This window comes from Nicotiana sylvestris, chromosome 11 (genome assembly GCF_000393655.2).
Source record: "Nicotiana sylvestris chromosome 11, ASM39365v2, whole genome shotgun sequence".
NCBI classification, from domain to species: domain Eukaryota; kingdom Viridiplantae; phylum Streptophyta; class Magnoliopsida; order Solanales; family Solanaceae; genus Nicotiana; species Nicotiana sylvestris.
Genome location: NC_091067.1, coordinates 19,961,351 through 19,973,337, shown reverse-complemented (window position 1 = coordinate 19,973,337; position 11,987 = coordinate 19,961,351). Strand labels below are relative to the sequence as shown.

At 38.3% G+C, this 11,987-nt stretch overlaps 1 protein-coding gene across 1 annotated transcript; it reads right to left on the bottom strand.

The window, feature by feature from the left end:
- Nucleotides 1-435: 435 nt before the first annotated feature.
- LOC138880786 (uncharacterized) lies at nt 436-1,590 on the bottom strand. Its single transcript, XM_070160962.1, has 2 exons — nt 974-1,590; nt 436-892 (listed from the first exon to the last, which is right to left on the bottom strand). The coding sequence occupies exons 1-2, from the start codon at nt 1,588-1,590 to the stop codon at nt 436-438; spliced, it is 1,074 nt and encodes a 357-aa protein (XP_070017063.1).
- Between the last annotated feature and the right edge of the window lie 10,397 nt (nt 1,591-11,987).

The following is an 11,987-nucleotide window of genomic DNA, read 5'->3' as shown; positions in this document are numbered from 1 at the left end:
CTATTTTTGTTCTTTTCTATTTATTCAATTTTCTAATTAATAAAGCTAAAAATGCCAAGATTAAATTATAAAATCCAAAATTATCTAAAAATACTAATTAACTCTTAATAACAATTATCACATATTTAAAAAGTAATTAACGATAAAATCACTCAATTTGGACGTTAAATGTTAAAAATGCAACGTACATTATTTTTATAATTTTTTTTCATTTTGTAAAACCAACTTAATTAAATATTAAATGCGAATGCGACATATTTTTATATTTTTTTATCAATTTAACAAATAAACATGCACAGACAAAAAATACAAGTAATTATCCAAAAATGCCACGAAAATTCAAAAATTGCACACAAAGGAAAATCGTTTTATTTTGAATTTTTGGGAGTAATTATCATATAGGGCAAAAATCATGTGATCACAGCCGGAAGTCATTTAGAGAAATATCTTCCCACATCCTTCAATCTTGGCCTTTGCAGCATTTCCCATGGAAATTATCTCATCGGGTCCAACAGGAGCATAACTAGCAAAAGCTTCATTGACAGCACAAACATGGCGAGTGGCTCCAGAATCAATCCACCACTTTTTAGGATTGCCCACCACATTGCATTCGGAAAGCATGGCGCATAAGTCATCAACATCATCATGTTTTTCAACCATGTTTGCTAGACCCTTCTTCTTGTCTTTCTTCGGAGAACGGCACTCCGTAGATTTGTGTCCGATTTTTCCGCAGTTGTAGCAGTTTCCACTGAACCGCTTCTTACTTGGGTTGTATTTTAAACCAGAAGCCTTCTTTCTCTTCTTGTTCTCTTCAACAATATTCGCTCTCATTATTGTTGAACTTCCACGACCTCTTTTTTCAGCAGCTTTGTTGTCTTCTTCAATTCTCAATCTAACAATGAGATCTTCAAGGGACATCTCCTTGCGTTTGTGTTTCAAGCAGTTTTTGAAGTCCTTCCACAAAGGAGACAACTTCTCAATCATTGCTGCTACTTGGAATGCTTCACTGATAACAAGACCTTCAATGAAATTTCCGTTAGTAAGAATACTAAGATTACTACTTTCAACATCAATATTAATTTGATTCATACCTTCAGCAAGGAGATCGTGAATAATCACTTGCAGTTCTTGGACTTGGGTAATAACAAATTTGCTATCTACCATTTTATAGTCCAAAAACTTTGCAGCCACGAACTTTTTCAACCCGGCATCTTCAGTTTTGTATTTCTTTTCAAGCGCATTCCACAGTTCTTTTGACGTTTTCACGCCACTGTAGACATTATACAACGCATCCTCCAACCCGCTAAGAATGTAATTCTTGCACAAGAAATCTGAATGCTTCCAAACCTCGGTCACTAGAAAGCGTTCATTATCAGGAATTTCATCGGCCAGCATAGGAACATCTTCCTTGATGAACTTCTGAAGACTTAAGGTAGTCAAATAGAAGAACATCTTTTGCTGCCATCGCTTGAAATTAATCCCGGAAAATTTTTCGGGTTTCTCCGCCGGTGCCGATGTTGCCGGTGTTCGGCTCGTTGAAGCATTGGCAGTCACCATAGGAACAACTTGGTTCTCATTTCCATTAGTCATTTCTGTAAAAGAATGACACCAACGTTAAAATCACGTAGATTTTAATAGAGTACAAAACCACAAAGGTTTTACTCTCTAGAAACAATAATACAAATACAGAAATATATTAAATTCCTTAAGCTTGTTAATAAACTGTATTTGGAAAATAATTCTGGAAATATAAATTAATATAAAAAGAAATTATGATAAACATAAATGACATAAACAGAAATGATCATAAACAATTCGAGCCCACTGAATTCATAGTGTCTCCTTAAGGAATTTAATCCCCTTCTAGCACCCAAGGTTATGGATTATTTCCTCCTAGGATAGAACGAATTACACACTTGTGTAGTGGTACTCCAAACACTAGTTTTCAGCGAACACAAAGATTAGTAGAAAATCACACTTACTTTTTGCTTTGTTTGTATGCTAAAAGTATGCAGAAGAAGGAGAGAAAACTCAGAAATTCGTAGTAAAATTTTGAGCAGAAAGTGTTGTATTTATAGCCAAAATTTGGGTTGGAATATGAAGAGGTGCAACTCTTCAGAATGGATGTTTCTGCAAAACTGCCACAACATAAATGTCATTACATAAATGGTTATCTACTCATCAATAAAGAGGGAAAATTGATGGGTAGTTAATTTTCTGTTACAAAAACAGAGAAAAACGGATTGGATTTAATATTAATATTCTGTTATTAACAAATATTTATCTTTGGCCTGTCCCATTCATATTTTGCTTTGTACCATTTTGGCAACTGGTAGTAAACTCTGAAAAATCCTTCTAAAAAAACAAACTGATGGAGAAAAAGTCTTTAAGCAAAGAAATGAAAGGTGATGACTTCAAAAGATAGAAAAAGAAAAAGTCTTTCTGAGCAAATGCTGGGGAAGAGAAAAAGAAAAAGAACTTATCTGAATGGTATAACTAATCCAATGATCATGTCGTGCATTTTCGGATTAACCAACCCAGTCTATCAACCAATCTTCCTGATGGCCTTGCTTTGCTGGGGATGCGCAGACGCCTAACTCTCGCCTGATGCGGATCCTTTCTGCCAATCTTATCTTGCTTGCCCCCTTTATATCCTTGTCGCCTCATAGTGCCCTTCGAGGGGTTTTCACTAATGAGACTCTCTCATTTCTGTAAAAGAATGACACTAACGTTAAAATCACGTAGATTTTAATAGAGTACAAAACCACAAAGGTTTTACTCTCTAGAAACAATAATACAAATACAGAAATATATTAAATTCCTTAAGCTTGTTAATAAACTGTATTTGGAAAATAATTCTGGAAATATAAATTAATATAAAAAGAAATTATGATAAACATAAATGACATAAACAGAAATGATCATAAACAATTCGAGCTCACTAAATTCACAGTGTCTCCTTAAGGAATTTAATCCCCTTCTAGCACCCAAGGTTATGAGTTATTTCTTCCCAAGATAGAACGAATTACACACTGGTGTAGTGGTACTTCAAACGCCAGTTTTCAGCGAACACAAAGATCAGTAGAAAATCACACTTACTTTTTGCTTTGTTTGTATGCTAAAAGTATGCAGAATAAGGAGAGAAAACTCAGAAATTCGTAGTAAAATTCTGAGCAGAATAGTGTTGTATTTATAGCCAAAATTTGGGCTGGAATCTGAAGAGGTGCAACTCTTCAGAATGGATGTTTCTGCAAAACTGCCACAACATAAATGGCTATCTGCTCAACAATAAAGAGGGAAAATTGATGGGTAGTTAATTTTCTGTTACAAAAACAGAGAAAAATGGATTAAATTTAATATTAATATTCTGTTATTAACAAATATTAATAACACATTTTTGTTAATATTTTATTATTAACAAATAAATTTGGTCCGAAGCCGAGCCGAGCGACGACGACGGCGCGAGGCTTGCTTTCTTCTCAACTTTTTAAGAGCTAGAAGAAGAGCAATTGCTTATAAACCCATAAAAAATCTCTTCCTCTTCCAATATGGGACAATGTCCATATGCCACAGGGGGAAAGGGGAACTTGAAATTTTACTTAAAAATTTCGTTTCCCTTCATTTCTCATTCACCCTCTTTTAAGTATTTAATATATTAATTAAATACCTTAAAACCCAACAAAACTAACAATGCATACCAAAAACGTAGTAATTTTACGAAGAAAGAGTTGAAAATCTTAGCATAGTTTATCAAAAAATAAAAGCTACTCATAGATACCAGATAAACTATTTTCTTACCTGAAAAGAAAGAAAGATTTAAGGTGCCAAATTCATTCTCTGCAGAATATATGTCCGTTCTGTATTCCACAAAAATTTTATAGCACGATACCCTCCACTACAGCCTACAGGTCACATACTTTATTTTAAGATACCATCGCATGTGTGCACACTAGTTTCCAATGGCAGTGAAGCTTAGCTAGTTTATTGATGCCTTTTTGTGATTATCTTGGAATCGATTTGGTTTTACATGTTCAAAATTGCAACTCCTCTCATCTGATTATTTAAGCCAGAAAATATCATACAAATTTTTTCCTATTTCGATCCGTCGTTACATATTTTCGCAAAAGACTTGTGTTGGTGTTAGAGGGATTGTTAAGAAAATCGACTCAGATATATTTCTTCTATTTAGCTTTTCTTTATTTTCGTAAAGACTGAAATAACCATATTATTTTCAGTTTATCTCAACTAAAGAAATGGTGATATAGACTACTTGATAAATAAGGGAAAAGTTGGAGTAATGTTCCTAGTTATACTATATACTATATCAAAATAGTCTCTTACATTTCAATAACCTTAGGACTCTTTCAATCTAATTATCCACTAAGTAGGAAAATGTTAACGACGGTATTCTTACAGAAAAACAATGTGTAGGTTTTATTAGCAGTGAAGCACAACATTTGGTTAAGCTGTAACATGATAAGATTAGCCAACAAAACCATTTAAAAATGGTTATTGCATAAATTATACACTTTGGAATAAGAAGTTGAAAAACATAAAACAGTAGTTTCTTTTTAAGAAAGAAGGCTATCAAGCTGCAAATAACGTGTCCTAGGCTTTAGTTTTAAATTAGTATAGCTTGTCCATGAAACTAATCTGTAATATTGTTTGAGATATGACAAAGAATGTGAATTATTACACTATCTTTTCTTTTTAAGATATAAAAAAAATCCTAATTTTAAGCAATTAAATCATATGAATCTAGTCAATAATTGCTTATCGAATATAGGAAAAATAGGTACAATGGGGCCCTTAGCTAAATTTCACATAGCTTCTAACTTCTGTTGAAGTTTCTGCCCGGTCAATACTAGCTATTTTAGAAGATTTTGCGTGTAATTAGGACTTTGGTACATTATATATTATGGGAGTAACGTCACAACCCACGGGACTTCGTTTCCATCTTACTGATGAGGAATTGGTTGGATATTACCCGAAAAGGAAAACTGATATACTTGAGATTGAGTTGGAGGTCATTCCAGTAATAGACTTGTACAAATTTGACCCATGGGAGCTTCCAGGTATGTTAAGGTTATCCCCTCTTTCTTTTGGCATGACCCATACGATACGAACGAAACGTGCAAATGTACAAATTCCATATATGTCTCTATTCATAGAAGTATTAGAAGTGCATATGTTCTTGAATTTCCATATGTCTTATTATTCCATCGTCTGTTCATGGGTCTCAGAAAATATGTAAAATAATTTTATGATATTAAATGAGAGGTATAATGGGCTTATGACGTATCGAGATATTTTGTTATCGTATTTCATATGCATTTCATGCATTTATACATAGACATTAACCCATGACTCAGATGGCGTTATATATGCGTGTATATATATATATGGGAAAAGGTTACGACGTTATATACGCACCACCAACTGATCAGCTGGTATATGATGATGATGTCGCCCACAGTGGCTGAAATATGATTCAAACAGCGTTATATACGCGTATATATGTATGTAATCACACGACATTATATACGCGTATATATATATATATATATATATATATATATATATATATATATATATATATATATATATGAGATATGAGAAAGATTATGGAGTTATATACGCACCACCACCTGATCAGTTGGTATACGATGATGATTTTGCCCACAGTGGCCTATATGATATGATGACCCTCAGAGGCTGATGATGTTATGAAAGATATACCTATGCACGACATGGCATTCATACGCATATGCATGACGCTAAAAGTAATTTATGATTTACAAAGTTATTCAGATTTACAAATTGAGTCATGTACTCTATATTTCTTCCATGTCTCTTATGTACTTATTTATGTGCCTCGGTACATTATTCGTACGGATGTCCCTTTTGCTTGGGGACGCTGCGTTTCATGCCTGAAGATATAGATAAACACTTTGACGAGCCCTCACAGTAAATGAGGTTTGCATTCAGCGAAGGATCGGTAAGACTCCACCTCATTCGGAGTGCAGCCCATTCAATGAGTCATCGTGTCAGAGTTTTTCTACAAACTTATGGGTAGGCCGGTACCCTGTCCCATTTGATGTCGAATAATCTTAGAGGCTTTGTAGACAGAGGTTAAGTTTTTACAGTATCTCAGAGGCCTTGACGGTCCACATGTATTCATATTTTAAGAGAGATGGTTTATTAATACAGTATTGTCCACTTATAGTTATACATTACGAGTTGTGGCCATGTTGGCCCATCATAGTTACAAAGAAAAAAAAGTTGTTGCAGAGTGGTTCGTTCGGGCCACTACGGCACCGGGTGCCAGCCACGCCTCCCAAGGTTTGGGGGCGTGACAATCGTGCAAGTTCTGTTACCTCATGTCATGCAGCCTGTATGACCCTGGCTTTATAGGTGCACTTATGTAATTGATATTTCCTTTTAACTCTTAGTCAATCTCTGAGCCTTACTTTGTATATACAAGGCTTAATAGGATTCCTCTCGGGCAAATATAGGTATACTGAAGTCCTTGCTCGATCCTTGGTTGAATTCACGAATATTGTTATATCTCCTCGCATAGGTCCGTTTAACCATTCGTATGGATTTACTTCCATAACTCTTACCTTAATTTATCGTTGCTGAAGTCTGCTACCAAATCCCAGCTTACTCTCGTTGCTCATTTCATATGTATAAATTTAAGTCCTTTAATGTTTCCTCATTACTGTTCATCTTTAGACTGACGGCCTAATCTTATCTCATACTTTGTAACTTTTGTGCATCCATTGTTGATTCACCTCAATATTTATCTACAATATACCACTAATAACTTAACCTTTTTATGTAATATTGCTGCAAGGATTCACGTTTTATCAAGGAACGTCTGAAATGATTAGATTGATCCACCTGGGGCGATACCCTGCTTTCATAACTGTGTCTCACAACATCCTAGTGCGATCCACCTTACGTGGGTACTTTAATCCTGTCTAATTCATAAAATTCGTTTCTTTGCTTCGTTGAACCGTTACTCATTTGAAGGCCCGAATGTCACTTTTTTATCTATCACAATTACATCCACATACTATTACCAGGGTGGCATTCTAAATTCCATTAGTCTTAGACTCTTTTGAGTTCATTTAGGCTATAGTGAGCTTTGTATAATTTAGAGAAACCATATGCTCTTCTTGTTTTCATGGGCCTAATCCTGAGGACTTATCCATTTTCGTTACCTTCTCACTCGTCCTTTCTTATCTTTACTTTTGTCTTCTAGAACCTTGTCGCTTTACCATATAATGGCTTGCGACCTACACAACTTTATTTATATTACTTGCAACCTTTCAACTTGCTTGCATCATAGATTTCCTTATGTTATTCTGGGATATCATGCGAGACATCAAATCGTCTCTAACTCTTCTTTACTGTCTTAATTATCCTTCTAGATACCTAGAAACCATAGGCCATGAGATATGCCACTGACTATGTCGCTTCCTGGATATTGAATCCCAGCACTTCTACCCTTCTATCCGAAGTATGGATTATTCGCATATTCTGTCTTTGAGTATCTTGTACGCTGTTCACTTTTACCTTACTTACTTAAAATATCGTATCGTATCTTTTAGCTTCTTCATAACCTTCCTTTCACCTAGGTGTAATTCACGTCCATAATTCGAAGCTCTATTGTAATTCTTACACCTCTGGTGCATACACAATCCGGTGGGAGCTTCGTACTAACTTCTTATGAGGCTAGTACTCTTCAATTGGCTTCATTATAGAGTTATTATAAAATATGGCTATTGTATTATCTTTCTTATACCTCTGCTACTTGAGAGTGATCCTGAGGTCTATAATTCCCTTGACCCCTCTTGTTTTGCTTAGTCGTTGTAATTCTTTAGTCTCATCTTCTTTCTGATCAGCCTCTATGTAGGCTTAAGATTTCTTCCAACATGCGGTACCTGGTATTAGTTATTAGCTTAGCCTTTCATGAGCGTTATGGAATATCCATGATACAATCTTTTAACAATTCAATGATTTGTCTATGCCCTGGGCACAATTCTTCTTTTTAACTTATACCAGAGTCTAAGACTCTATGGCTGTATGATTGCCAACAAATGTAATGCTCCAAAATCTTGAGTGCATCCATAACGTCCTAATTCTGGATCATTGATTAAATAATTCTTTCATTCCATCCTAGCTTTCTTTCAATGTAAGCTATTACTTTTTCTGGTCTTTCTGTCCCTTTGTTGCTTCCATACTTAGCTTATCTTAGTACCCACACTTGCCAGAGTTTTCATAAAACGCATCTGATCTCGAATATTACTTTTAATTCTTACTTCCCATTCATTAGCCATGGTAGGTGCCATTTTCCTTTGGAATGCTTACAATGTTGTTACAAGATTGTTGTTACATGACCATTTCCTCCTTAGGTCGTTATGCTTTGGTTGAAGTTTTCTTTCTTATCTCCTTAGCTAGTCTTTCGTCGTAGTACTTAGGGTTCTCTCTTGACTCTCGTAAAGTTGTGAGCTTATTACAGATCTTTTGATGTCCTTCCTTGCGTATAATTATCCATAGTTGCTTACCTCAGCGCCCTTGTGCTTGTACGGTTGCTTCTTAACCAAATTTCTGCCCAATCGCCTCACCCAGCTCAAACCAACCCACCGGAGATATGCACCTCCTACCATATAAAGCCTCATACGGCGCCATCTGAATGCTGGACTAATAACTATTATTTTAAGCAAACTCCTCCAATGGCAAGAACTGATCCCACGACCCTCCAAACTCAATCACGCACGCACGGAGCATATCCTCATGAATCTGAATGGTGCGCTCGGACTGTCCGTCCATCTGGGGGTGAAATGTTGTGATCATCGTCACCCGAGTACCCAACTCCTGCTGAACGGCTCTCCATAACCGTGATGTGAACTGAGTACCCCTGTCTGAGATGATAGAAACTGGAATACCATGCAGACGAACAATCTTCCTGATGTAAATCTCCGCTAACCGCTCCATTGAATAAGTAGTACACATAGGAATGAAGTGCGTGGACTTGGTCAGCCGATCTACAACAACCCAAATGGCATTGAATTTCTTCGCAGTCTGAGGGAGACCAACTACAAAATCCATGGTAATCCTCTCCCATTTCCACTCCAGAATCTCTATCTGCTGAAGCAACCCACCCGGTCTCTAGTGCTCAGCCTTCACCTGCTGACAGTTGAGGCATATAGCCACAAACCCCTATATGTCTTTCTTCATCCGCCTCTGCCAATAGTGCTATCTCAAGTCCTGATACATCTTCGCGACACCCGGATGGATGGAATACCGCGAACTATGAGCCTCTCCCAATACCAACTCCCAAATATCATCAACATTAGGTACACAGACCCGAGCCTACATCCTCAATACCCCGTCCTCACCAATAGTCACATCCCTCGCATCGCCATGCTGAACCTTGTACTTGAGGACAAGTAAATGAGGGTCATCATACTACCGCTCCCTGATACGATCGAACAATGAACACCAAGAAACCACACCAGCTAGAACCCGACTGGGCTCCGAAAGGTCCAATCTCATAAACTGGCTGGCTAAGGCCTGAATATCCATAGCCATAAACCTCTCTGATGCTGGTAGATACGCCAAACTCCCCATGGAGACTCAAGGCGTCGGCAACCACATTGGCCTTGCCCAGGTGATACAGAATAGTAATATCATAATATTTCAACAACTCCAACCACCTCCTCCGGTGCAAATTTAGATCCTTTTGCTTGAACAAGTGCTGCAAGCTCCGATGATCCATATAAATCTCACAAGGCACGCGCGTACAAATAGGGACACCAGATCTTCAAGGTATGAACAATAGCAGCTAACTCCAGATCGTGGACAGGATAATTCTTCTCATGTACCTTCAACTGTCTGGACGCGTAGGCAATCACCCTACCGTCGTGCATCAATACCGCTCCAAGACCAATCTTCAAGGCATCGCAATAGACAGAATAAGAACCCGAACCTGTAGGTAATATAAGAACTTGGGCTGTAGTCAAATTGTCTTGAGCTTCTGAAAGCTCGCCTCGCACTCTTCCATCCACTGGAACGGAGCACCCTTTTGGGTCAGTCTAGTCATAGGTGCTGCAATCGAAGAAAACCCCTCAACAAATCGATAGTAATTACCCGCCAAGCCAAGGAAACTACGAATCTCTGTCACGGAGGATGGTCTAGGCCAACTCTCCACTGCCTCTACCTTCTTCGGATCCACCCGAATACCCTTGCTCGACACCACGTGACCCAAGAAGGCCACATAATCTAACCAAAACTTACACTTTGAAAACTTTGCATACAATTTCTTTTCCCTCAAAGCCTGAAGCATTGTCCTCAGGTGCTACTCGTGCTCTTCCGACTCCGGGAATAAAAAAGAATATCATATATGAAAACAATGACGAACGAGTCGAGATATGGTCTGAACACATTGTGCATCAAATGCATAAAAGCTGTTGGGGCATTGGTCAACCCAAATGACATAACTAAAAAATCGTAATGACCATACCGAGTCCTGAAGGCAGTCTTCAGGATATCCGACTCTCGAATCTTCAACTGATGGTAACCTGAGCGCAAATCAATCTTAGAAAACACCAGTGCGCCCTGAAGCTGGTCAAATAGATCATCAATACGAGGCAAAGGATAATTGTTCTTCACTGTAACCTTGTTCAACTAACGATAATCGATGCACATACGCATAGAACCATCCTTTTTCTTCACAAACAAGATAGGAGCACCCCACGGTGAAACACTGGGTCAAATAAAACCCTTATCAAGAAATTCCTGTAACTGATCCTTCCACTTCTTCAACTCAGGAGGAGCCATACGGTACGGAGGAATGGAAATGGGCTGAGTTCCTGGCAACAAATCAATACCAAAATCAATGTCTCTATAAGGCGGCATGCCCGAAAGATCAACTGGAAACACATCGGGATAATCCCGTACCACTAGGACTGAATCAACAGAAGGGGTATCAACACTAACATCTCTCACATAAGCTAAATATGCGGCACACCCGTCTCAATCATACGCTGAGCTTTAAGGAAAGAGATAACTATACCGGTAATATGATCTAAAGTACTACTCCACTAAACACGCGGAATACCTGGTATAGCCAATGTCACGGTCTTGGCGTGACAATCAAGAATAGCATAATGGGGCGACAACCAATCCATGCCCAAGATAATATCAAAATCAACCATGTTGAGTAATAATAGATCTGCTCTGGTCTCAAAACCACGAATATTAAACAAACACGACCGATAAACGCAGTTCACAAGAAGAGAATCTCCCACAATAGTAGAAACATAAATAGAAGAACTCAAAGAATCTCGGGCTACACCCAAATGCGAAGCAAAATAAGAAGACACATAAGAATAAGTGGATCCTGGATCGAATATAACCGATGCATCTCTGTGATAAACCAGTATAATACCTGTAATGACAAAATTGGAGGCAACAACCTCGGTACGTGTAGGAATGGCATAATATCTGGCCTGGCCTCCCCCTCGAGGGCGACCTCTACCTCCCCAACCTCCGCCCTTAGCTAGCCGGGCAGATGGGGTAGCAGCTAGAGCTAGGATCATGGCCTGAGAACTCTGCTGAGCACGCTGTGGATGAGGAGTCTGAGAAAGCACACCACCCCAAGTTTGGGGCAATCCCTAACCATGTGGCGTGTGTCACCACACTCAAAACAAGCTCTGGGAGGCGCGGTGGCTGTGATTGGCTGGGGCCAGATCTGCTTTACTGGCCTCTGAAAGCACCCCGCACAGGAGGAGCGCTAGAAATCGGAGGTGCATAATAAGGCTTCTAAGATCTGGGAGGAGCTGGAGCACCGTTGGATGATGGAAGAGCTGAATGAATGGGGAGAACCATATAACCCCTACCATGACGACCTGTTGTTGGGGTATGGGTACCAAAGTAGTGGCTTGACTCTCCAGACCTCTTGGACTCTCTCTCTTCTC

Coding starts and splice junctions, on each gene's coding strand:
- LOC138880786 (XM_070160962.1), bottom strand. CDS start 1,590: ATGACTAATGGAAATGAGAACCAAGTTGTTCCTATGGTGACTGCCAAT. Junction 893..973: donor GTAGCAGCAATGATTGAGAA/GTTGTCTCCTTT, acceptor TCTCATTGTTAG/ATTGAGAATTGAAGAAGACA.